This window comes from Varanus komodoensis, unplaced genomic scaffold (genome assembly GCF_004798865.1).
Source record: "Varanus komodoensis strain SLA01 unplaced genomic scaffold, ASM479886v1 scaffold11, whole genome shotgun sequence".
Lineage (NCBI taxonomy): Eukaryota > Metazoa > Chordata > Lepidosauria > Squamata > Varanidae > Varanus > Varanus komodoensis.
The window spans coordinates 886,186-912,954 of NW_025335317.1; the positions used below are offsets into that span (position 1 = coordinate 886,186).

General features: G+C 58.3%; 1 protein-coding gene across 1 annotated transcript in view; it reads right to left on the reverse strand.

Annotated features, from left to right (window-relative positions):
• Positions 1 to 3,067: 3,067 nt before the first annotated feature.
• The window catches only part of PAX2 (paired box 2), a 109,668-nt gene continuing 85,966 nt past the window's right edge, over positions 3,068 to 26,769 (reverse strand). The window contains 4 exon segments of the mRNA XM_044420186.1: positions 3,068 to 3,144; positions 8,165 to 8,251; positions 11,782 to 11,883; positions 24,598 to 24,724. Of these exon segments, the coding sequence (XP_044276121.1) occupies positions 3,068 to 3,144; positions 8,165 to 8,251; positions 11,782 to 11,883; positions 24,598 to 24,724 (393 nt within the window).

Here is a 26,769-nt window from a genome sequence, read left to right on the forward strand (position 1 = left end):
AAGTGCGCCGTGTCGGCCTTCTTGCGCTCTTGTCTCCCCAGGATGGCCAAGACTAGGAGCAGCTAAGTGCTCTCTTCACAGATGTGCTGAGACTTGACCCATCGCACCTGGCCCAGTTGCTGATTTTGGTTCCTGGTTTAGAGATTGCATTTAATGCTTGTCAGTGGGCAATTTTAAGTGTTCATTTCTTTGAACACAGTATGACATAATAAGCATAAGCGTGGCTTAAACGTAAACCTGAAAAAAACTGAATTTTGGATAAGGGAATTAGAGCAGACACTGAAATGGCTCCTGATGGCCCACCGCTTCTGTGTGTGCTCTGGGAGAGAGAAAACAGCAGCGGTCTTTACACAAGGATTTTCCTACGTGCTATTTCTACTGTGGGGATTGTGGCAGCATTGCCTGGCACCTGTGCAAGTGGGTGTGAGAGACTCCGGCACTCTGGAATGCCAACACTTGCCCTCGCAAGCAGCCATGCCTCAAGCAAACAGTTGCCGAATCTTCTTAAATATACACGAATTAATAGAAACTGGCCCATTCTCTGGGATAAGCAGAGAAATGCAAAAAGGTGAAAGGGCTCCTGGCTGACAAGGTGCTTTGGAAACCCGTGGAAGATGCCTGCAAAGCAAGAGGGTGCCCTTCACTACAGCCATCTCTTATTTCTGCACACTGTTGGCAATTCGTAGAAGGGAGAGGGTGTGACTGGCCTGCTCTTTCCCCCCTTGAGAGTCAGGTCATACTTTCCCACTGGCAGGAGGAGATGCTGGAGCCAAGCTGACGTTTGTAAACCAACACAATTAATACAGATGTCTCTGCTTTGCATAAAATTTGCCCCATCTGCATTTTTTATTTTGACTCTGGCATTTTAGAGTTTGCATAAATTATTCAATTTTAACAACAGGTTATTTCCTAGTGTTGTAGCAAGAGGAGAAAAGCTAGATGGAGCTTAAGTGGGTGCCATCCGCAAGGGCGGAGAGTAATGCAGGGCACCAAGATTCAGGCCCGCTCACGCCGCAGTCCTCTTTGGAGCACTCAGGGACGTAGGAGGATTCCTCTGCTGCTCAGGAGACGTGCAGCATGCTCTTTGCCGGCCACCCCCTCCCCACGGGCAGGCGAATGCATCTGCCAGAACGTTCTCAGATCCTCGAACTCGTATGCACTTGGCTCAAACCAGCACATTCCACTTTGCACAAATTTCCAAATGCACTACTTTTCAAAACGCCCGTGCTTCCCCTGTATAGCAGGAAATTCAGCAGCTTTGGAAATTTGCCCAACTTCGGGATTCTTATGCACAAGTTCATGCTTGACTGTTGTTCATTCTGTGCGATTTCTCCATTGACACAAAATGAAGATCGATCACAGACGCAAGTGCAAATTGAGAACAGGCGAGCAGCAAGGGGAGGCTCGGAGGATCTTGGCAAGCTCCAGCCACACTCGTTCACCCACCCCTAAGAGCACTCACTGCACGCTTCAACTGTGAGTCCACAAAGACAAGAATGGTGAAATCAGTCCAGTGAAATTCTCAGGAATCCAAGCTGTGCTTCATTTGTCCCCAGGCAGAAACAAGGGGATGAAGAGTCCCGCGAGCAGGGAAGCTGCTGAGCCGACACGGTTAAAACATAGGAACAAGCATGACCATCAAAGACCGAGACCTGGTTTGTGTGTGTGTGCCCCTTACTTCCAAATGCCACCACTCCGAGGATAAAAGAGAACCCCCAGCTCCATCCAGACCCAATGCATGGCGAGAACGGAAGCCTAGAAAACCAAGAAGCGATTCCGGGGGATCTGGAAATCTCGGGGTTTGGTGTCACCTGCCCACAGCACTCCTACCCTGCAGCAACAAGCCGTCTATTTCTGCTGGCCGGCCCATGGTTAAAGACACGTTGTGCACTTGTAGCCGACGACTTAACCCTTTTCCTGCCTAACTCTTGCCTGAGATGTGCACCGTGGGGGCAGCTCCCCACAGACTGCACTCGCACTCCCATCTGCCACACCGGTACAGTCCAGTGCATAATGGAAAAAGGGGATACCCAGGAATGAAAGGGGAGAATTACTCTTCGGAAGAGTATGCCTGCCACATGGGCCAGGTGATCATTCCACTTGCTTTTGCCAAGACCTCTTGTTTTTGTTTTTGTTTTTTTAGAAAACTGGGGACGTGTTCTTTTTTCCCTCCTTTTTACAGACCTTCAGGACAAAGCATTAAAAACAGTTATATTTATAAATGTATTTATACAGTTCTTCATTTTCCCCATTGGTTGTGTGACATCACTCCATCCTCCTGTCTGACATGACTCTGACTGTGTGTGGCTTGTTGCAAAACTTCAGCCTGTGAGCTTATCACATGCTGGATGGGTGCAGCCAATCTTCCGAGGAAAGGAAACGTGAGGAAAGAAAGGCCTAACTCCTTCAACCAACCTATGGAGAACTGGGAGGGAATGGGTCACGCAACAGAACCTTGTAGAACACAGAGAGAACGACTCGGGGTCCTTCTCCCTCTGCTAGACCGAGCCCGGTGGCTCCCTGCGGCTTCCGGAAACTCTGCTTGACCATTCTGGTGTGTGCTTCCCAAGAGATCCTACCTGGAGGGAACCAAGAGTCACCCGCAGGCTTGGCCTTTGCAGCTTCCTGCCCACACCACTCCCCAGAGACCGTGCGGACGGCCTTGCTCAGGTGCCTCCGCCTCTCGCGACCAGAGGCCAGGGGCGCCTCGGGGAGGAGCGGAGGGCTCACGGGGCTCAGAACAAGCCGGGCCGGGAGGTCTGGAGTCCTGCGCGGCCCTAGCAGCAGCCGCGGCAGCAGCAGCAGCCGCAGCAGCAAAGCAGAGCTGCCTCTGCCGTCGTCCGGTGGGCGGCCGAGTTCGGGTCGAGGGGCAAGCGCGTTCAATCGGACAGTCGCAAAACGATGACACTCTAGCATGTTCTGCAGTCTTAAAGAGGAGGGTGGGGTGAAAAGGTGAGGGAGAGAAGCGGAGAGGGTCTCTTCGTCCTTCCCCGTGGTGCAGAATGTCCATCAGACAGGGACAATGTGGAGGCTGTCGCCCTGCAGTTTCATGTGGCTTCCGTGATAACTAGTGGCGGTCATAGGCAGCGGCAGCAGTGGGAGGTGCGGAGCCCCGGGATGTGGCACTATAATAATAAGGGGAACCTGAAAGTTAACACAGGAGAAGAATGGACTGATTGAAAGGACATACAGTAAAATAAAATAAGAAAGAAGGATGGACGGACGGACGGACGGACGGGGGAAGGGGGAAGGAGAAGACGTGTCAAAAGGAGCTGGAGGAAGAAAGCTGGGCACGGGGGCTTCGCGGGAGCCAGTGGAGAGGACAGAGCAGGCAGCGTGGGCCATTTCGGTGTGGATCCCCTGGACACAGGCCACCTCTCCTGGTGCTGGGGAGGCAGGCGTGGCTTTCCCGCACTGGCCGGTGCCCGGGATTCCAATTCGGTTATGCGCAGTAGGATCATCCGGAGCAAGGATGGGAAGAAGGAGCACTGGGATCTGGGGGTCGATCTCCAGGGGGTTGCAGGAGATCACCAAGGGTTTCTTTTTAACTTCAGTTTAGCAACAACTGAAGTGCTCTTCCTTCCTCCCTGAAGTGGGTTGCTGAAAAAGGACGTGGCGGCTGCAGGTGGGGAACCAGGAATGGATGCTGTGGGAAAGAATGCATAACCCTGACGCCAGTCCTCAGGGGCACCAGTCCCCCGACACGCTCGCCTCGGCCCACTCGGTGCGCTTGGGATTTAGTAAAAATACTGAAGTGGATGTTCCAGTCTGAAGTCTGCCCTGCCCTGGTCTAGGAAGCGTGTGTAACACCCCTGACTTGTACACACTCTCAACAGGAATCTGAGAAGCCCCCTCACAGACGCAACCGCCTCTCTGGAACTGGGCTGTTCACTGGGGCCCCGCTGGCCCACCATGTAACCTTTTATTGGCTTGCTGTTTGGGACACGGCCTCACGATGCCCCGACCGGTGCGCGTGGCGAGCCTATGCCAGATGGAATCACTGCCGGCTTGTCTCCTTGCTGGCCGCACACCTCCCGAGCTGGGCTCCCCCCGCGCTGCGCAAGCCTGCAGAGGAGCTGGGGTGCAGCTGGCTGGCAGGGGCAGCAGAAGCAACCGGTACAGATTCCTCCCTCCCTCCTTAGCTTTTGTGGGGTTTTGGCTGGTCCCCATAACTTCCAAGGGAAATTTGGGAAGGATGAAGAGCAGATTGCAGAGGAGCTGTGGAGCCACAAAGATGCGCTCTTTCATTTTCCCACTGGCTTCTGTGAAAACAATAAACAGTTTTTCCTGGAGAAGGAAGGTCTATGATCCAACCCATCGTAATTCTAGAATCCTCAGCCTTTCTCTGCTTTGGAGAACAGGGCAGCGGTGATAAGTAGTGATTTGCTGTTTGAAATTGTGCCATATTTGTGCACAGGAAGAACTAAATGTCTTTGTACCCTGTAAAATATTCAGGGATGTAAAACTCAGGAGGGGGAAAGGTGGATGACTTGAAAAGAAAGCTAAAAAGGTGGCTGTGGAAACTGCTTATTAAACTGATGGCATCTCTGAATAAACTGGGCAGTTTCACACATGGGTGGATGGATGGATGGAAAATTTGTCCACAGAAATTGGCTTTTATTTTATGAGGTTCCAATTTTTGCAGTAAAAGAGCAGAAGAGCACAAACTAAAATAACACCAAGGTAATACATCCTGCCTATTTAACATCCTGCCTTAACAAACAACTAGCATTAGTTGCATTTGGGATCATTTTTGACCCCAGCCAAAAGTGCCCGAGGCAAATAAAACGCTGCATATGAAACGCCTCTGCTCTGGCTGACATTTCCCCATCAGAGCTTTCGATCGATATGAGGATGGCTTTCTGTTCTCAGCGAGCACAGGGAATTCAAGGTTTCATCCTTCTGGAGGTTGTGCAGATCATTAAAATCTGCATAACGGCACTTGGCCTATTGACCTTTTCTCTGCAAAAGAATAATTTGGCCCATCAGAGCAAGGTTGTCTCTGAATGGATTTTATTTCTGCTGCTGGAGGTTTTAGCCAAGAATCACATCTCAAAAAAGCACACACAAGACAATCTGTATTGAGCCCCCACCCCCATCTCTTTGTTTGGGGCCTATTGGTTGGGGTACAAAAGTACCTACACAAGTATCCCTATGGAGATTATGGGGTACTTTAGTGCCTGGGCGCCTTTTGGCTTACAGTGCTGGAAAAAGACTATAAGAGGCAGAAGGCTCATGTTGGAGGCATTTGGACGAAGCGTTTGGTTACAGTGCCCCAGAAGGATGATTCTGTGGGACTTCCCATGTGGGAATCGCAGTGCGGAGGGGGAGCCGGGGATGCCCGTTACCCACATTGTGGGAACAGCAGCAGGCTTATGATACGCGATTGGCAGATACATTGAGCCAATTAGTTTTAGGGGGCATGGAAAAGATCTGCTTGGTTCCACCTGAGAATGACCTGGGTCTGCAGTTATTGGACCCATAATGACAATAATAATGAATTATTTTCATTATGGAAAATGATGAGTAAAAGTAATTCCTGATCAGCTCCAGTGTTAAACATGCTGCCTGATCCTTGATTCACGCATCCCCACGGCAGCCCTGAGAGTCAATTTACCTCTTACAGCTGGGGGAACTGGGGCCAGAGGCCGAGCCGGGACTCGAGGCCAAGTCCATTTCACCCACACCTGCTGGGTGAGCGCCTGCCCAGCCTCTTCCTGTGGCTTTCCAGCCACATCACGGGGCTACAGCAGCTGCTCCACTTCACAGGATGGGAGAGAGGAACTAGCCGGCTGCTGAGTTTTGTGAGAGCAGAAGGGTATGTAGAAGAGCTTCCCCGAGAAGCCCCCAAGACCCCACCGCTTGCCAGAAAGACGTTCCTGGAGGTGGACTTCTTGTTTGCACAGTCAGTTTGCCCAAAAAACAAATGCTCAACACACTCCCATTCCTAAAGTGCTTACAGCGTAAACTTTGCAGAAGCGAGGGGCTAATCAGATGCAGAAAAGAGATGCAACTAATGGGAAGAGCCCCTAGAGAGCTGCAGCCTCTCATCTCAGATCTGTTCTGTATTAGGATGAATGGCTCCGTAAGCAGCGGAGGCCTCCGAAGGCAGCAAGGGCACGGCGGAGGCCAGCACCGCGGGCCTGATCCAGACACGCTTGTGGGACTGAGGCCCCACGGCGGCCTCTGCCCGTGGCCATGGGTGGCCAGGTGAAGCGAAACCCCAGGGGTGGCCACGTGCCACTGGGCCCGTGGACGCGTGGGAGTCACAACACGGCGCAGGCACGCGGGGGGCGGGGGACTCTGCCCGGGGGCAGGAGGGGGCCGCAACTCTCCGGGTGGCTCTGAGCACCGGAAGGGAACTCCTTGGTGCCGCACGCGAACGTATCGCTGAGACACGCGGAGCAACAGCCTCAGAGGACACGCCGCACACAGGGGCCACCGGAGGGCTAGCGGGCTCCTCACTGGGCCCTCGGGCAGCGTGTGTGCAGGCAGCACAGCTCTCCTTAGCCGTGCTGAGCCGGCTTTGCTCCAGAGGTGCCCCAGGCGTCCCTCTCCAGCACTCCTGCCTGCACCTCGGGGCACATCTGTGCGCCTGCCACGCACCAAATGCGGAGAAGAACCGGAGGCAAAGGGTGAGCATGTGTGGAGTCCAAGCTTGGCCAGCCCGGAGATGCTGCTGCGTCCCAGGAGCCCCTTGACCGAGAGGCCACGGGGGCTGCTTCCTCCTCTGCTGCACACCCCTGCCGTGGCTTGCCACGTGGCCTGGGCCAGAGTGGAACGGCTTGCTTGCGAGGCCCGCCATGGCCAGGTGGCCCAGCAGTCGCCCACAGATGAGCTGAGGGCCTCTTCCCCCACCGAGGTGTGCGAGCCCAGGAAGCCACAGCTGGGGAGTCTGGCCAGGAGGCCCGGAGCCAGAATGAGCCACCGTGGCCTGTTGGGCAAGCTGGCCCCGCAGTCGGCCTGGGAGGGGCAGGTGAGGAGGTGCCCCAGGGGCCGCCGGGAGGGCAGCGGGGTGAATCCCGCCGGCCCACAGGGTGGGCGAGGATGCCATGGCGGTCGACGAACCACATCACAAGTGTGTGATGCGGAGAGCGGCAAGTGGCTTGGCAGTCGCTCTTCCACAGCCCTCCCCGGAGTTGCTCGGGGTCGCGGCTGGGGCAACGCGCCGCCTGTTCCACTGAACTGTGGCCCGTGGCCAGGGCAGCCTGGCTTCAAGAGAACCGCAGGATCCCCGCATCGCTCCCCACGCGGTTCACACACACTCTGGGGCACCACTGTTGCTTCCAGGCAAGCAGGTTTCTCTGACTCTTGCAACACTACAAAAACCTACGACACCTGCTTATCAGAAAACACCTACAGGATTCATGTACTCTACAGGAAAAAATTCCTTTTCTGAACCATTTCAAGTTCTCTGAAAAGTCAACAATGGCTCTTTGTTCCTCTAACAGCTGGAATGGGGGACACGGAGGATGGGCACTTAATGGCCCTGCCTGTCATTGTTCCGTGATGGAGATCTGAGCAATCGAGGCAGAAGGCTCCCCAGATAGGAGGCCAGCGCCTGTGGCTTGTGGCCTCCCCTGAAGTCCTCACCTATTTTCCCATAGGGGGCTGAGGCGGCAACAGAACATTTCACGGCCCCTCCCCCTCACAGCCTCTGGAGACCCCTTCTCGGTGGGGGGAATGGGGGACACAGAGGCTCTTCGGGTGGGCATGAGCCACTCTTCTGCGAAGGTCCGAGGGCCCCCGCTACACCCCATGGCTGTGTGCAGGTGCCTGCGTGTGCACCCAGATGTGTGGCGGAGGGGTCCTGAGGATGCCCCCGGCCACAGCTGGCATGACGGGCACGAAGCAACAGGCTCCTCCGTTGCGCCAGATGTGCAGGCTCTCATGTGCGGTGGGCCGGGCCGGGCAGCCCCGGCCGGGCTGTCCCCTTGAGCGGTCGGCTGGAGAGAAGGCTCAGGCCGTCCCCGGCTGTCCACCGTGGAACCGGGCCCTGGGCCCAGCCAGGGAGAGGGAGCCCGGCCCCTCTGGACCGCCTCCCCAGGCTGTGCCCCTCCCTCTCCAGCAGCACAGAGATGAGTCGAGTGGGGGAAGAAGATGAGGGGACAACGGGCGGGGGCGGGGGGTGGGGGCACAGCAGGTCGGAGGAGGAGATACTCACTGAGCAAGGCAGGGTTGCTGAACCTCCAGGCCTCGTTGTAGGTTGTGTACTGAGGGTGGCTGTAGGGGTTTCCTGAGAACTCGCTCCCTGGAAAGAGGAAAGGGCGGTGAGTCACTCGCGGGCAGCGCTCCGAGGGGCGGCGCGAAGTGGGGCTTCTCTGCCGAGGCGGGGCAGCATCGCCCTGGCCCGCTGCTCCTCCGGTGCCCTCGTTGTCTCTGGTGCCACCTGATGCCCACAGCCAGAACCCCCCCTTCCCACAGGATCCCCCGCCCGGATTTCACATCTGGCGTCTGGAGGTGATGCGCTTGTGGGTGAGACGGGACGTTGGTGGCATGTGCGTCAGGGCGCGGGGGCCAGTTTGGACTGGAAGGAGAGAAGCTGCCTGGGATTTCCGAATACGCATTGCCCCGTGAGGCTGGGCTACGGACTGCACGGCCTGTGCCCAGAGTGGCCGCCCGGTGTCGCCCGTCTCATCCTTCCAAAAGGCTGGCATGTCTCCCTTACAGCCTCCCCAGCAGCAGAGGCATCTTTAAGCCAGAGCCGGCCGGCGATTCTGGCCGGGCCTCCTTGTGCTCATGCCTCATCCCGGATGTGGCCCCATGTGCTTCCCTGCGGCTGGACTTGGCCCTGCAGCGCGAAGGGTTGGCCACGCCTGCGTCCCGGAGAAGCTCAGCCCCAGCAGACGGACAGCTGCTCCCCACGGCAAAGCCGCTTGCTTCTGCAGAAAGACGCCTCGGGTGCTCCCTGCTCTCCGTCCGCATTTGTCGCCCTCAACTGTTGCAGTGGCTCTGAAGTGCAGGTGGAGGAGAAAGAGGCGCTCTCTCGCTCTCTCTGCAGAGCAGTCAAGGGGAGCCAGGGAGGGAGAAGCAGCGGGTGTGAAAGGTGTTTATTGACGAGGAGTGAAAGGAAACGTGCTGCAGGATAATGAGCTTTTGAGCTCAACTGTGACCAAGAGGAACTGAGCTATCTCCTTCCCCGATCACTAATGAAACACATGTAATTTCCTCATCAGCACTGGATTCTGTTTAACTGCTCCCTTCGCAGCTCGCGCCTGTTCTCTGCTGGTCCCGGGGTTTTCCTGCAGTGCCTGTGGCTCCGAGGCAGAACGCCAGCCCCGGGGGACGCCCACATCCAAACACGACAGGGCCTGTGGGCATGCCAGGCCCGGCCTGCCCAGGTCCCGCTTCCGAATGGCAGGGGCTTCCTGTTTGGACACCATATTTTACGCTACTTTTGACGTTACGAGTCTGTGTCCTACTTTGTTTTTAAATGGTTTTCATCTTTGTTAACTGAAAGGCACCCAGAGATTTTCGTCTTGGTGGTGGTGTACAAATGTTGTCGATATAGGGAAATAGACAGGGGACATGCTGGCCAATGAGCTCGAGAAGGTGCCTCTGCATCCCTTCCGAGGCTTCAGGGTGGCCCGGGCTGCCCTAGCGGCCCCCCGGCTCAGAGGCCGGGCATGGCTTTGCTGTTATTTCTAGTGAAGAGACCAAGGGTGGGAAGGAAGCAGCACCAGGCAGCCTTCTCTGGCTTCGGAGAAGGGACTTTCCCCGAGCTCCTTTCCAGGCCTTTATATCCCTGCTGGGAGTGGAAAAGATCCCAAGATCTCCCTTTCCAGATGCCCCCTTCTCAGCAACAATGCAGAGCCGGAGCTTGTGCAGATGGGAGCAGGGTGCATCCGGGCGTGGGGAGGACCCCTGGCAGAGCCCCCAGAAGGTTTTGTGCAGCTGCCCCGGTTTTTTCTCCTGAACACATTCCCTGTGTTAAGGGGAAAGAGGGATGAAACAGATAAGCAGCCATCACTCACAGCAGCTTGTGATCCCTGGATCCCGGGCAAGCTCCATGGAAGAAGCAGGGTGAGAGAGCGGTGAAAGCCTTCCCCAGGAGCCCCTTCTCTGTCAGAACCGCCTGGCATCACAGCAAAGTTTCACTGACAAAGGCATCCGACTGTCCAAGAGGCCAGTGGTGTGAAAGGGGCACAATTGCCAGAAAAACCTTTGTGGACACACACACACAGCAGGAGAGCAGAGGTGGGTGGGTAAAGCGCAGGCCGCCGGGTGGGTGCCTGGGCTAGAAATCCTTCTGAGGCATAATACCTCTGCTGTGCCTGTAAACCTCATTATCCCCTGGAAGCCACTCTGGAAGGGCCTTGCCATGAAAGGTGGCCGAAGAGCTCATTAAACAAACAAAACTGTAACAAACGGGCGGGAGAGCTATGGGGCTGCCCGGCCCAGATGTGGTTTTCTTTGGGCGAGACTTCTGGCATTTTGGCAGCGTTCGCTCCCTGCACGTCTTCTTTTCATGCTCTGCAAATGCACACGCGGAGCACGTGTGCAGGCAGCGGTGGGGGCGGCAGACGCTGCTTCCCCTCCAGCCCCCAGGGAGGGGAGCACCCTTCAAGGCAGCTCTGAGCGTGGCTCTCGCCTCGGTTTGCCGGGAGTACCAAGCTCGGCTTCCTGGCCCACCCCCGGGCATCAGCCGCTTGCCCTTCGCGGGGGGGGGGGGCACTTCTCCAAGCTCACAGAAGCACGATGTGCTCCCTGCCGTGCGTGAGCCGCAGCAATTGCGCAGCTCAACTATGAGCGGCCTGCGAGAGTCGCCACTGCACCGAGCCGGCACACCTTTCTCGATGGTATTGGTTCCTATAGCCGCTTACACGATGCGAACACATCTATCTGAAAGAGCTTTATAAGTCCAACATTACAGCACACTATAATAAATACAGAAGTGATCCAGTTGAAACACTGCTTAGAACCTGCAACGGCACACACGAATTAACAACCATGGCACCACAACCGATCAGGTAAAGCCTGATCAGGCATCTGAAACTCACCCCAGGGGGTGCTTTCCGAATACTGGGGTGGGGGAGACCACCCTGCAAGAAGCCTGCTTCCGGGCAGTGTCCAGGTGGCCATTTACACCCCACAGGCCTCCCTCCGATGGCCCTCAGTGACACGGGTCTCCACTGGGGAGGCAACCAGCCAGGGGACTTGGCCCCAGTTGTTCAGGGCTGCATATGCCAACGGCCAGAGGGAGCTGCCCCACGGCTACCAATGAATGGACGGCGGGGCTGGGCTGCCCCTGCCCAGGAGGGGGTGCCGTTGACCCGCAGGGGAGGTGGTCGCAGGCACTCCTCATTGCGACAGCGGTGGATCCGGGAGCGCCCTCACAGCAAGCCCCCGGTTCCGGTGCCCGCGAGCTGCCCAACTGTCTTATCAGGGATTTAGTCTCAGGATTCTCAGGGCTCGCCCCAATCCTCCTCCTCACTGGGCCCAGTTGCTTCACAGAGACGGTTTTCGGGAGCACTGGGGCGACACGACATCCTGCGACACCCCACGACAAAATTGCCTGGGAGCTGCAGGGCATCACAGTCATGCAAGGCTACTTCCAGAACGAGCTTCGTGGTGTCAAAAGTGCGACGAGATCAAGCCGGATCGAGGGGGTCACAGGGGCCAATTTCAAATGCAGAATGATGCAAGCGAAGCTGAGCCAGCTGCGGGAGGCTTACTGAAGCGCCCTGTAGCAAGGCAAACCCGGGAGTCCGGCACACGGTTCTCCTGCCGATCGCCACTGAAACAACCCCGAGCGAGCGCGCGACGCGAGGAAGGACTTACCAGGCACCATTCCTGCCAGAGTTGAGGTGGGGTAGCTGCCCTGTCCGGTGGGTGGAACGTGGGGTGGGTAGCCAGGCAGGGTGGTGCTTGCCATGTCACGACCTAACGGGGAGAAAAGGAGGGAAAGCGGACGTCAGCTGCGGCCCTGGACTCGCTAGGGGGCTGCAGGCAAGACGTCCATGGCCACCCCCTCTAGCCCGGGTCCCTGCAGATGCTTTGGACTGCAGTCTCCATCAGCCCCAGGTGGCACAGGACGATGAGTCCTTTCGTCTAAAGCAACGGGAGCAACTTTGCTTGCAAGGCTGACCCACAATGGAGGGAGATGACACTGACCTGCCTTACAGAGCTTTTGCGAGTAGAGCAAACAGATGACGCACATGCCTGCCTTGAACACCTGAGCAGCTCCACACCAGGCTGGGAGGCGGGAGGGGCCTGGATCTCTGACAGCAGATGCCACACTGCTGCGCGACCCCGGGCGCAAGAAGGGGGCGCTTTGGCAGAGGCAGCAGCAATGCTGGCTGCGACGTGTTGCCAGCAGCGCACTGGCAAGCGAGCGGCAGGCGCTTCACGGGCAACGGGCCTCCTCGCACGTGGAGAAGCACCGCAGGTCCCCCCCTGCGGGACGGGGCCGCTGCGCTTCTTTCATGGAGACAAATGCAGAACAGCAGACCCTGTGCCCCCCGGGTGCTCAGCCACGTGCAGGAGCCCCGCGCCCTTCGTCCGGTGGGCACGATTCGCACGGGAGTGGGCTGGGGCCCTAACGGCTTGCTCAGGAGCAAATCCCGTCTGCACCAAGGGACCCCACCCTCGGGCCAGCGTGCCTGCTTCCGTAACCTTCCTCCCGCTCCCCGCCTCTCCGCGGCCCCCAGGTGCGGGCTGCCCACACTGTCCCTGCGATGCAGGCAGCCCTGTCGACGGGCAGCGGGGTCCCACTGTGCGTCTGCTTCCTGAAGCGTTCAGACTACTGTACGCCTGTGTAAATTGCCGTTTGCTTCCATCCTTACCAAAATGCATGCTCATACTGAGAGAGTCTCCCACGGCGGCGGCAATGAGCACGGATAAGCCCGAGCGGCGTGGAGGCGAGAGGCTCGGGCGGGGGACCCAGGGGATCTGGGTTCCGGCCCCAGTGAGGATGACACGCAGCTACGCAAGCCGCCTTGGCTTTCCTCACAAGAGGATTAAGAGGGGGAGAGAAGTGCATGACCATCACCAACATGGCACGTGCGTGCATTCGCTAGAGAGGAACGCGCTTTCAAAGGGGCCTCCACCTTAGCTCGGGAATCCCGGGGAACTCAGGAGCTCTTGCCAAGTCAACCTGTTCCCCTTAAACAGGTGCCATCACCACCTCCTGTGGCAGTGAATTCTGCGGCTGACCTCTGCCGTGTGTGAAGAGGGCCTCCCTTTGGCCAGTCCTGAATCTCTTCACGGGGTGGCCCTTCGGGTTTGGGTGTTACAGGGAAGGGAGAAAAACACCTCCTCCCCACCTTCTGTACACCAAGCATAATATCAGCGGGCTCAGTCTCTCTCCTTCTCTTACCTTTTCTCTAAGCCAAGCAGTCTGAGTTGCTGCCACCTTTGCTCACAGGGGAAGCCACTCACGTGGCTTCTTTACTTTCAGTAGGAGAAATCTGGAGCAGAAGCTTTAATCCAAAGGTGAGAAAAATTCCAGGGCTTATAAAGCCTGACTTATTTTCCAAGCCTGGTTCAGGAGAGCTTTGCTGACAAGCTTAACTCTCAGAGGAAGCACAGCTGCGGCCGTTTTCATATTCAGTATCAGGGGGACTTTCAGCTAAAGAGAAGCACGCGGCACTCAAACGACTCTCTAGCTGGTCTTTCAGGGAACTCAGAATGGCTTGGGGATGCTGAGGTCTCCTAGTGCAGAACATGTGTTTCTTTTTAAAGGCAAGGAGCTGTGTGCTTCTGGACAGGCCGTTGGTGCACAAGCGCCCTGCCTCATCACCGAACTGCACACAGTGCCCAGAAGATGCTGCCTTCAGTTCGCAGCCCATCCAAGTTTTCCCTCTCTCCTTCTATCACTGAGCAGAAAAATCCTCGAGCGATGCGGAGGCAGACTAGCTGCAAGACGCCTCCGGGGTAGCAGTGGCGTCGGCGCTCCTTCTGGGAGCCACTGCTGCGTGTTCCTGCCTGACCTGCTGCTGTCCATGCTGGCCGGAGGGGCACCTTGCTGGGGTGGCCCACGGTTGTGGCTGTGATGTGCTGCCGGGCTGTCTCCAACGGATGGCAACCCTGGGAATGAATGCCCTCCCAACGGCCTGGTCCCTCATCTTTAATCCCTTCCAGCTTTTGGCTCTTGCAGACTCCGGGCTGCGGCTTCCTGTGTGTTTGCTCTTCCTCTGCTCCTCTCCCCAGCACGGCTGCCTTCTCCAGGGCATCCTTCAGTGCCATCCCATGATGTGTCCGAGCATCTCAGTGTTGTCATGTTTGCTTCTTGGGAAAGCTCTGGCTTGACTTGATCCAGGATCCCCTCGCCGGCCTTTCTGTTGCTCCAGGGAGTCACAACACTCTCCTCCGGGACCGTGTTTCGAACGCACGAGTTTTCCTCCCGCCAGCTTTCTTCACTGCCCGGCTTTCACACCGAGCCATCGGGATCAGCAGCGCAACAGGGTGGAAGGTCTGTCTCCAGGGAAACATCCTTCATGGCCTTTTTGGCTCCCTCAGTGCTGCCCTTTCCGGTCTCGGTCTTCTTGGAATTTCGTGGCTGCAGCCTCTCGAACGGGTGACTGAGCTGATTCCAGCTGCTCCATCGCTGGCCTTAACGTTGTACGGCATCCTCCCCGAGTCACGGCTTTCGGTTTCTTCATGTCCAGTCGCAGGGTTGCTTTTGCACCTTCCCCTTCTGCCTTCACTGGAAGGGTGGCCCATGGCTGCCAACTATTTCTTTTTAAAACCTGGTCCCTGCTAGCTTTTCAAAAGGTGGAAAGGCCTCACCCTTTGCTGTTACTTTTCTGGTTGCCCTTTTGCAGCATCGACACCCCCGCCATGGCTGCCCTGCCTGTCCCAGGCACACCCCACCGTGCTCCAGGTCCCGCTTGCCCCACGCCTCCACACAGGGGCTCCCCATCCTCCCCTCCACCACAGTCCTCCCCCAGTGCCCACAGGACACCTCCCCCCCCAGCGCAGTGGCCACCGTTCCACTGGCTTCCCTCCAGGGCGATGCAGGAAAGCTGCGAGGTCCAGCGCCCCCCGGCTGTCAGGACCTGCCGTCTCCCAGTCTTCTGGGGGCTTCCGGGACCCAGGCGAACCCGTCGTGGCTCCAGGAGCCCTCCAGGGAAGCTGAACTGGTGCAACGGCTGGATTTTGGCATCTCATCCAAGGAGCAAGGGGCTCTCAGGTAGCCGCGGGGACGGAAAAGGCGCGTCACAGGTCAAAGCGAACCGTGTTTGCACAGCCCAAAACACAGCCCTCGGGCACGCAGGGCTCTGCAGTTCCTTCCATGCTCTTTTCTTTTCTGAAGTGCTGAAATTTTTCAGCTCTAATCCCTTCCAAAGCACAGCATTTTTCAGGTGTGAGGCATAAGTGAAGCCCCAATCTCTGGTAAAAGAGGCTGCGTGAGTTGCGGCGGCAGCGGCGGGCCAGGCCAGCCTGGATTTCCTCCCTGCCTGGCCCCAGCGGCAGACTTCAGCCTGAGCGGCTGGCTAGAGCCCCAGGGAGGGGGGCAGCGGGCAGCCCGGCCCTGCAAAGCCAGGGAGGCTTAGGAGCCCAGACGTGATTTGTCCCCGCGCCGCGAAGCTGCTCAAGGCTGATCTTCCTTGTCAGGCTTTCAGGAAGATCAACCCCATCTCATCCCTTTTCTCTCTCTAATATCTATCAGGGCTTGGAAGGCAAGGCATCACTTGGAAGGCAAGGCATTTCTCACTTCTCAAGGGCTTAATAGAGAAAGAGCAGGGAAGAGAAGCAGGGAAGAGAGAAATCAGCGAGGCACAGTATTGCAAACCATCATGAGAAGCGCCCGCGACACGCCTGCCTGCCTTGGCCAGGCACATGGGGGGGTGCGGCTCGTTCCCCCGGCAGGGGGACTCCGCGGCCGGCGGTGCCACTGCAGATCCTGACAGGGTCCTCCTTTCACTGGAAGATCCATCCGTGGACCAAATATTCCAGAAACACCCTAGCTTTCCTAAATTTACATCCTTTTATCTGTAGGGTCATGTCTTTTTGGAGGCAGAAAGGCCCGAGGACAGAGACGGCACGGAGTGGGAACAGGGGGAAGCCATTCCTCCAGCCTGGTTTTCTGCCACGGCCTGATCCGAGCGACATGTGTGGAGGAGCATTTCCCCGCCTCCCTGCACGTGGCGCCACCTGCCTTGCTCCGGCTGGCCACTGGTGCCGCAGGGCTGGCAGAGGCCTCGTGGCTGCCCCGCTGCTCAGGACACGCGGGTGAGCATCCTCGCTGGTGGGCACACCCGATTTTGTGTCTTTGGCACGCATGCCGCACACTTCTGGCCGGAGGACAGAGTGGTGGGCGCTTGGCTGGCACTTATTTCTATATTTTAATTTTACAAAACGCAGAGGGGAATCCCACACATATTACGCAGAAGTACGTAGCACTGAGTCCATCGGTGCTCTTGGGCAGGGGCCCTCAAACGTTTTCACCAGGGGGCCAGTTGCAAGGTGCTGGTGTTGGGTGCGGGCCAGAAAGGCAGTGCTGGGCGCAGGGGCTGGTGTGGGAGGGGGGCGTGCGCGCTGAGGCGGGGGGGTGCGCGAGGCGAGGGGGGTATGCGTGGCGAGGGGGGGTGAGGCAAGGTGGGGGCAGGCACGCGCAGCAATGCAGTGGCTTGCTCGCTTGAGATCATCTTCTCCATGTGAGCCCAAAATGATCTCCTCGTGAGCAAGCTGCCGCTGCCTCCCCATGCGCGGGGCAAGACGGGTGGTGGCGTGCATGCGTGGCGCGTGCGCCTGGCCCATGGAAAGCCTCCGAGGCAGCCAGATGAGTGGCCGTGGTGGGCCGGATCTGGCCCCTGGGCCGTAGCTTGAGGATCCATGCTCTTGGGAAGGGATCACACTGCTAATCACATTTAAGGTGTTTTTGGTAGGTGATCCAGTCAACGTGTCTCCTGAGAACCTCCCCCCGCCCCGCCCAGGTGCCCCCAGGGCCACGCTGCAGCGCTGCTGGAGGCCAGCAGCGGGTTCAGCCTCCCAGGAGGGGATCCCTCCCTCTCGGCACCTTCGCCTTCTGCAAATCAACCGGACAACCCAGCCGGTGCTGCTCCGGCACACTCAGCGCTGCCTGTACCCAGAGAAGACTTTCACCGTGCAGGTTTTTTGACTGTTAGCATTGTATTAACTCCTTGAACAACAAGTAATTGAAATATGTCCTGTTTTGGAAACCACTTTTGGTATTTCACCTGAAGAGGCACAAACTTCTTTGCATATCTTTTCAATTCTAGAGAATTTTCAGTGAGGCCCTTTGCTTTCCCCGGACGTTGGCTGCTGGGCCAGCCTTTCTCCTGGAACTTCCCAAGTTCCAACAAGTACGTGGGGCGGATGGACACCCCACAGCTCCCCAGAATACAGCACAGATAAGCAAACAATGGACGAAAGAGTGTAAAAATAGATAGAATGTCAACACTCTCCCTTATTTAACAAAATTGTAACATGGTTACAATCAGGACTCTTCATAAACCAGCTACAGTGTTATTAAAACATAGGAACTGATGTAGCTAGAAACAAGTTGCATTGGAAGTTCAGCCAGCACCTCCTCCAGAAATTCTGAGCTGAAGAAGGGTTTTCAATGGTGATAAAGAATCAGCCTGACCATTTCTGACCAGTGAGTATTGGCCATGAAAACAAATTCTCCCGTAACTACCCAGCCTTGCTTTGACCTATCAGCAAAGGGCATCTGAGTTTTAGACACATCGTCCAGTATCCGTCTGCTTTTACTTGCATATTTACTGGCAATCCTACCCCCACTTTCCTGGGAGTGAGCCCCACCGACTCCTGCAATGTATTCTGGAGCTGCCATAAGATCCGGGAGCACTGTAAAGGCATCCCCTCTCTAGGTGACACAGGAAAAGTGTGCAGGGGACTGGCTGCAAGACACAGAGATGCAAAGCCTGCTTGTAAGAAAGAAACAGCATGCATAATACTCGGCATGGCTCAGTGGTCAAATTTACCCCATTTTTCAGGAAGCAGATGAAAGCATTTCCACATAAACTTGATCTCAATCGGTTCACCCAGCTTTGAAATCACAGGAGTATTTCAGCGCATGGTACAGGCAAGCAGGGTCTGGCCTGGGAGGCAGTCCAGATCCCCAAAGGTCAAAAGTGGGTGCAGGGAGGGGGGTGCGACGCACGCAGGGGCCCATACTGAAGGGTTCCCCTCCACCACTTCATTGGGCACATGGGAACCCGCCCCCTCCGCCCCAGCGGGTGGTGAAACGGCCCAAGCTTTTGGACAGACCTTTAGCTTCCTTCAGACGATGTTTTGCCCAAACAGGCCCCTCCAAATTCGCCTCCAAATTCATGTTAGGTGGAATTCAGAAGCAAGTCATGGGTGGGCAAAGCAATTCCCCCCACTGGTTTTCTTGGGGGGGGGGTTGCTTTATTAAATTCCATTCAACTTTTTGCTCAAAGAGGAGCCATTGTATCTGCATTGAAATCCATCCTGGGAAGCCGCAGGATGTGCATTTGCCTCATGGAAAGGCCTGCACGGACGTGTCCGGCAGCTCCTGCCAGGCACAGCTGGGCGGTTCCAGTTCCGCAGGGCAGCTCTGCCACACGCGGGCTCTTTCGGCCTCCCTATTCTGTCCAGAGGCAGGCAGGAGGGATGGTTTCGATCCCGAGCCCGGACTCCTCCGAGGTTTTCCTGCCAGCATCCAAGAAGGGGGTCAGAGGAAATGTGGAGCTGCTTGTTTCTGTCATGTTTTGGCTGGTTGTAGCTAGAATTGCTTTTCCTTTTCTCCCCTGGGCCAGATTTGGTCTTTGAGCCCTCCCCAGAGAGTCCCCAGCTGCTTCCCTAAACCCCAAACCTCACCCCATCATTGCGGCGAGACTGCTAATCTATCCCCCCCCCCGCCCCAATTTTCTGGCTTTGGGCCTTGGCAGGGTGGGAAGTGACACACATTCTCCTGCCCGGAAAGTGCGTGTGTCCATCCCCACACCCGTCTCCCCCTCCTGCCAAAACCAACTCTGCCCATCCCCATAATAAACACATCATGAATCATTCATCTTTAACAGATTATGCAAATTGGGAGGGACATAAAATCAATAGCAATCAATAGCTGCAGCCATTTAATTGCCAGCAAAGACATTTTTAAGAATGAGCATTATCAGCAGCCCTTCCTTGGGTAATGGCACCATTAATCCAGAGACTGGATCCTGGTCGCACGGTGGCAAAATCACCCCCCGCCCCATCATCCCCCGCCACTCGGAGTTTGCATTCCTAATTTCCAGGCTTTGCGCTTCCTCTCATTACTGCTAGCACACAACTCTGAATGCTAATGGCTCCTGCTTTTCGGTTGCTCAGTGCCTGATTGGAAAACAGCGTACAGATTGAGATGTTCGAGTTAAACTGCCACCTGGGAACATCAAGCTGGGTCTGAAATGAACTTTCCTCACTCATGGAACCAGATGGATCCGCCGAGAGTGCTCCCAAGTGGGGCCGGAAACCGTTCCGGGGCAGTGGGGCGGGGCGAGGAGGCGCTTTCTGCCCCCTGCCCCGCTCCTCGCCCCCCTCCGTGCAGGCAGCCTGCCTCCCCTTCGGACACGACGGGCAGGCGCAGGGAGGGCCTTTGGGAACGCAGGCCGGGCGGGGAGCCAGTGGGCACCAAGGCCCGGGACGGCGCAGGCGGGAGCCTCCCGAGGGCCTTCGGATGCCGGGCTGGTTCGCGCAGCTTCCCACATGGGCAGCGCATGTGCCCACACGCTCCCAGCACGAGGGCGCCTGCTTCCCGCCCTCCCTTCTGAAGGCCCCCAGGGAGGGTGCCTGGGGGCCTGCTCTCTGGCCCGGCCCGATGCAGCTGGCGTAGCCCCTTGCCCAGCTCTCCCGCTGTCTGAAGAGCGTGTGCTCGTGGCAGGTGCCTTGGGGCAGCAGGGCTTGGCCGAGGGGCACGGCCACGGGGTGCAACTCCGCCCCACTGGGGGCCAGGCATGCATGGCCCCGGCAGGCCTCCCGAGAACGCGTACTGCTGCCGGGGGTGGCCCTACTGGCCTGCCCCTGAGCAAGGCCTGAAAGATGGGCCCGCCCCCTCCTTCGAGGGGTCTGCCCCATGGCCGGTGGAGAGGAGAAGCCCTCAGGCTGGCCTGACTGGCGCTTTCCCAAGTCCTCCTGCCTTTGACTGCACCGACTGCGAAACTGCGTGCCGGTCTGGGGTGCCTGCCCTGGCGACTGGAGGATCGTTTTCCGCTTCAGCCACACAGACGCAGTAGTTGGTGCAAGCCAGGAACTGCCTGGTGCAAAGCCCGTCGCCCCTTAGGAGGCAGGCCGTGTTTCTTAGTGTCCGGGTCTCATGGTGTTTGTGTGGGGGGAGTGACAGACAGACAGACAGACAGATGCCTTCTCTTTGATGACCGGAGACCCCTGGCCCGTGCCTGGGGGAGCCACGCAAAGGACTCCAGCCAGGGCCTTTCCAGCTCCCAAGAGCCACAGACCGTCACAAGGCCGCAGCAAGGTGAAGATCGAGAGAAGTCCAAACACCCTCTGATGCACCGCCTGCCTGCCTGCCTGCCTGCCTGCCTGCCCCAATCCAAGGCCTCAGGTGGCAGCTCCTTGCAGCCTGAGCAACACACTTGGCAAGTCCTGCAATGCCAGAGGGCCCTGAAGGTGGGGTGCTCAGACGGGCTGGAAGCACCCTGGCCGGTCTCCTCTGAACACGACAGAGCGGCACTAGAGCTATCCTCTCGCCGCGCCCCCATCCGGGTGGAGCAGCCGCTTCATGCCGGCGGGCGCACCCCTGACTGGACACAGAGCATCCTGGGCGAGCTGCATGGGCCGAGTGGGGGTCCTGCAGGCTGAGGACTCAGCGATCAATGGGGTGGGCAGGATGGGGGCGGGGCTGCGCACCCCTTCTTCCATTTTCCAGTGGATCAGGGCATGATGCCGCTGTCTGTGGACCTCCTGCACTCATTTATGAGGTTTTCATCCCAATTTTCAGGAAAACTATCTCAGAAAGTGGCTCTCACCAGTTCAGACCTTCGTGCAGGGCTGTGGGCAGGCACTGCACCTGCATGAAATGAGGACGAGGCAGGGCCCTGCTGCAGGCACGTGATGCCGAGACAAGGCCTGCAAGGGGCGCAGAGAGGAGGTGCCTTTGTGCTGCCAGAGGGACGCGGTGCAGGCAAGCAGATGACGTCAAGGGAGGGACTGTGTCCTGGGGCTCTCCACAGCACCTGTGGGCAGGTAGGTGCACTCGGGCGTCTGCCGTGCACACCTGCTTCACACAGAGTCCAGCAGGACTCACCCCAGGAAGGGTGTTTCGGGCTGCCTCTTCCATGGCTCACAGGTGGAACCGGAGGCAGCAGGGTGAGGCGGGTGCCAAGAGCCCCAGTGCCATCGTGAGCCACGTTCTCATGAGCACAGCGCCTGGGTCATGGGAGGTCAGGGCTTCTGTGGGGGCCGTGCAGCTCCGGGGTGCAGTGCCAGTGCTTGGGCCAGGAGGAGGCCAACCGGAAAGGTGCAGGCAGTGGAAGCGAGGCCCGTCGGAAGCAGGCGGACGAGCGGGAAGGTGCTTAGGTGCAAGCGGAAGAGCAGGCGCGAGGGAGGCGCGGTGGCAGCCGTGGGGACCCGAGGGGCTTCGGGCGGAAGGTGGAGCAGGTGCGCCTAAGGGCCAGGGGAGCGCCTGAGGGTGGGGCTGCCGGGAAGCAGGCGCTGGCTAGAAGGAGCGGGGGGCTGCTGGCCTCACAGACCGAGGCAGCGGCCAGGTGGCCAGGTGCCAGGGAGGTGGCAGCATCCCTCAGCTGTGTTCCTGGGGGGATTCACGGCAAGCACCTGGCTGAAAATCCACAACTCAGGGAAGGAAATCCGTGCCTAGGAAAGCAAGCGCGGCAGCATTCTGGAACACCTTGTGCCCATTTTACTGATGGGAAGCACTAAGGACACGACCTTCCAGTCCAGAGGACAATCAGCACTGAATGGTGACCTCAAAGCGGCGCCACGAGTAGGCAAGCCACCGCAAATGCCACGTGGCACCCACACCGGTTCGGGAGCGGCCCCGGGCCTCGGCCCCAGGCAGGGCCATCGGCTCCCTGCGTGAGCTGGCCGGTTGCCCTTGGGAGCGGCCGGGTGCTGCTGCCGCCGGCCCTGCGTGGTCAGCCTCCCCCCTGCTTCTGGGGGCGTGGAGAACGGGCGACATCGATCCCCTGGGCATTTCCTCCCGAACAAGCTGACGGAGCGCAGCTCACGCACTGCGAACTGTGCCCTGCCCCTCTCCCCTCCTCGCCTCCCCCCCCCCCGCAGCCCTTGCAGTGACCTTCTGGCCCCTGGCTTGCTGAAGCAGGCCCTGCTCTCGCTCCCCTCATGCCTGCTCCCGTCAGGAGGGCCACTCGCTCTGGGTCCCACACATGTGCCCCAAGGCAGCATTTGCCATCCCGCAGCGCTGCGTGGGGTGGGGTGCTGCCTGTGCTCCCTGCAGCATTGAGCGGGGGGCTCTCCAGGTGCATCGAAACAGTCGCAGCCCACGGAGCAACTTACGAGATGCTACAGCGCAGCTTCTGGATAAAGAAAGACCCTTTGCCCAAACAAAACCACAAATGAACTGCAAAATGAAATTCCTTGCCAACATGCAGGTGCATATGGACAAGGCTTGGTGTCATGAAATATGGAAAGCAGGAAGGGAAGCGTGGGGAGACAGGCCGTTCCTGAAAGCGCGGCCCCAGCTGCGGAGCCCGGCCTGGGGAAGGACCTGCAGCCCAGCCCGCCTTGTCCGCAAGATCGCTCAGACAGACGAGCGAGGGACCACGTGAGGCGCAGGACTGACCACCTGGCTGAGGTCCTGCACACGCGCTACATGCTGGGACGCATGGCAGAAGTGAAGCATTTTGCCGTACTCGCACCTATCAGAACCACCCCACACGCACGCACACACGAGAGGAAGTCTTACTTAAGCCGGTCATGTGCATTAGCCCTTTGTCAGGCAAAAGGCTCATTTACGGAAGCGTGCCAGTCACGCTGCACCCTACTATTGGAAAGTCCCCGGCATGAACAAAACGCCCTTTTTCAAGTCCTCGGGATCCGTGGCCCTGCTCGTTTCCTCAAAGGGATCTGTAAGAGATCTGCTTGGCGGGAGTGCAAATGCCCCCTTTCTGCCGGTCGCTGAAACTGCCGCTTAACAGGAGAAGCAGAGCTTTCGGACTGCTTGCCCGTCGGAGGCCGTGGGCCCCGAGATGGTGGGAGGCCAGCTCAGGCACAGCCTCAAGGGCCTGCGGCCATGAGTGAGTGGCTCCTGCCCGCGGCTAAAATTCAAGGATGCGCAAAACTGCAGCCCTGGCCACGCCTCGCCAGCCTGAAACCCTGGGGAGAAATTGTCGGGGGATCTGGGATGACGCGGTATCGGCGCACGGGTGGCTCCCACGTGGGAGTGGAAGATTCTGAGCCCCGGAAGGCGCTTCCAGCCGGACGCCCGGCAGCTGTGCCAACTCTTCTTAGCCTGATCTACCACACAGAGTTGCCACTGTGAGGGTAAAATAGATCTCTGGAAGCACCATGGGTTCCTTCCAGAGGAAAAACGCAATATCGCAATGTTTAATGGAAGTTTTGCAGAAATTAAAAATATGGCAGCAGCAGTGGAAAGACATGGAAGCGTAACAAGTAGAGGACCGTCCAGGCTGCCCACACATCCCGTCAGGTGGGGCAGGGGGCTCACACGATGCAAGTGGCCGTGGAAAGCCGGAGCCGGCAGTAGTCCAGGCGGGGTGGGCGAGGTCAACGCGCAGGGGGCCCATGGCAGGGGGCCCCAGGAGCTGCCGGTGGGTGGCCCGCCTATTGCGGAGGGGGTCGTGTTTCCCCTCCGGAAGCGGCCCAGCGAGGGGCGTGCGCTCCCGGACCCAGGCTGCCGTCCGGCTGGCCCAGCAGCCTCCCTGCCCCTCGCCGGCCGCCTCTCCATTGCCAGCCACGCTTTCTCCGGGGGGCACCAGCCTGGCCGCTGCTTTTGCGCACGGACGGCTCTGGGTCTGGGCTGCTGCGGCACGCTGGCAGAAGCGGGCCGCTGCGGTCCCTGGCGGGCGCTGGCTATGGGCCACGCAGCACCCACGCACTACCTGACTCCGCCACCCTGGCCCATCCTCCTCTGCCCCGGGTGGCCCGGGTGAGGGTGCCCCAGGCGTGTGCTGCAGCACGGCCGTCTCTGGCCCCCCGCCGCTGCCCCGGCCCCCGGAGGCCAGTGTGCAGCAGTGGGGGGGGGGCTTGCCCAAGGAAGGCTCTCCTGGGGAGGTCTGGTGCCCCCCGCCCTGCTGCCTGCCTTCCCGTGCCCGGCTGTGGCCTGAGCTTGGCCTGAGTCTGGCTGAGTGCTTCGCCGCGCATCTGAGTTTAGGGTTGATTTCACTGCGGGCTTCAGTGCATGTGTGAACCTTGCTTTGAAGGTGCGCAAGGGTTTGTTCTGTTACTTTAATTAATTACTGCCCAGTTATTTATTCTGCAAGCCAGCTTAGGGGCTTGGTGCAGACTGAAGGGGCGGGGAGGAAAGGAACCAAATAAATGCACTGGCTCAGTGTCGGCCGCGCCAGAGCTCTGCGCGCTTCTCTTCCTGGGCCTCTTTCTTGCGACTGTGCTCTGGGGACACGCTGCGGTTTCAGGAGAAAGCGGAAGCGGAGCGATGGCACAAGGAGAGGGAAGGCTTTGCCTCTGGCCTCCGGGCACGCAACTTACCAGTCACTACGGGGTATGTCTGGGGTCCTGAGACGTTGTTCCCCAGGTCTGGGTTAGCAGAGGCGGATAGGCTTGACTTGACTTCATCAAGACCAGGGGTCAGAGCTGGGAGGGAGTACTCATTACCCTGGGGAGGAGAGAAAAGAAAGCCCTCTAGTTGATGGGCAGGAAGGAGGGGTGCGCGGGGCAGGTGGAGCGGGCGGCCGTTAGGCGGGGGTATGGCGCAGTCTGCGCACAGATGGGTGCCAACAGGGAATAAAGCAGGCGAAGAGCGCGGCTCGGCTGGGACCCCCTCTGCTGAATGCCCCCTCCCCTCATCGTCTGGACTTCTTGGGGCTGCTGGCAGGCCCTGCAAGATGGGCCTTTTCAGGGGGACGCGGGGGCCTGGGGGAGCCTGTTCGGTCCGCCACAGAAGGACGCCACCCGCTGGGCCGGTCTTTGCCAGCAAAGGTGGCTGCGGACCGTGGGGAGGGCTGGCCACGGACGGAGGGCTCCCTGGGGCATCGGCCCCGAGAGGAGGCGGTGCCGAGGGCCGGGCAGGCCCCTCCACAGCCAATCCCACGGAAGAGAAGGCTGCCGCCGTGCCTCCCCAAGCCCCTGTGCACTGGGGTATGAAATTGGGGTGGGGGCAGGCCACATGGCTAACAGAAGGGTGGGAGGGGGAAAGCTCATTGCATCTGAAAGGGGGTCCTGTCCAGGAGGCCCCGGTAATTGCCTTTGTATTGTGGCAGCCTCCAGACCAGACACGGAACCGGAGAGACTACAAAAAAGCAGGAAAAGTTGTTCTGATTAATATTACGTTAAATTAAAACTGATTTTCTGCTCCTTTTGCTTCGGCTTTTTCCCTGTCCCTGCTTCCCATGCCAGCTCCCTGTGAGCGGCCTTCCTCCTGCCGCCCTCCCTGGCCAGCCGCGATTGCCTAGTCATTTCCAATTCCTTCTTGTATTGATCTTCCTGTAGAAATCAGTTTTGTAATTAGCTGCAAATTAGGCTTTCTGCTGGGGGTGAGGCTGCCCCCTGATTTATCACCGGAGTAATTCGCTGTGATCGGAGAGAAATTAAAATGAACTCAATTAGACTTTGGATTTGCTTTATGGGCCCCATTCAGAGTTTCTGGGGGAAGAATGACTGCGCTGGTGTTTAATAGTCTAATGAAAGTAAATAAAGGTTATTCATTGTAATAAACTCGGGGACTCGGGGATAGCGGGAGCCCTCCTTCAGCATGACTGCTGGCGAGCCGCTTGGGGTAGTTTTAAGAGACTTTTGATCTTCGTGTCTGGGGATCAAAGGCGAGTCAGAGAGGCAGGGATGCCAAAGGAAAGGCCCAAGCCGCCAGAGGGTAGGCGGCGTGGGACGTGGTGGGAAAGCGCCCCATTCCTCCTGGATTGGGCCCTTCGCTCCCTTTTCTTGGCTGGCAGGAGGGGGCTGTTCCTGTGGAAACCTCCCCTGTGCTCAGCGTGCCCCCCCCCCCATTGTTGTCCGGCCTCCAGCAGCAGTAGCGGCACCAAGAGTTTGGGGAGGACGCAGGACGCGCTGCGAGCAGGGAGCTCAGACGGGGAGCCCTGTGCAAACCGGTGGAGAAGATAAGTGAAAGGGGCTCCATCAGCCAACGGGAGGCTGGCAGCCGCATCCCAAGCACGGTTCCTCAGAAGCCGGTCCCGGGCATACAGGGGTGCTCGCTCCCGGGTTGGCAAGGTGCAGCTCGCAGACCCTGACGCAGCCTCCCTGCAGCCTCCGTTTCAAGGGAGGAGGAGTTGCGCCATGCACTACCCTGCACAGGAATAGGATGCAGACGCGCGGGAGCGACTACGAAGCATCCCCGTGGAAGGCAACTGCTGATAGAAGAGCAGGAGAACTACACGAGCAAATAATTCTACCTAGAGCAGAACCCTGGCCACATGCTCCAGGCCCTACGTACCACAGGTTCCTGACAGTTTCTTTCTCTGTGCGAAACATTCTAGAAAGACCAATGGGAAGGTGATGTTTGGACAGATGCACCACGCAAAGGCCAGCCTTCTTGCCCGTCTCTCTCAAGCTCGGTGCAAGTGGCAGAGCTCAAGCGGAGAACTGCTGCTGGAACTTCCGCTCGGGGATGGGGATTAGTGTGAACAAAGATGACACGGAGGTCTTGGGTCATGTGAATGGAATCTGGTCAACAGACTCTTCAGACTG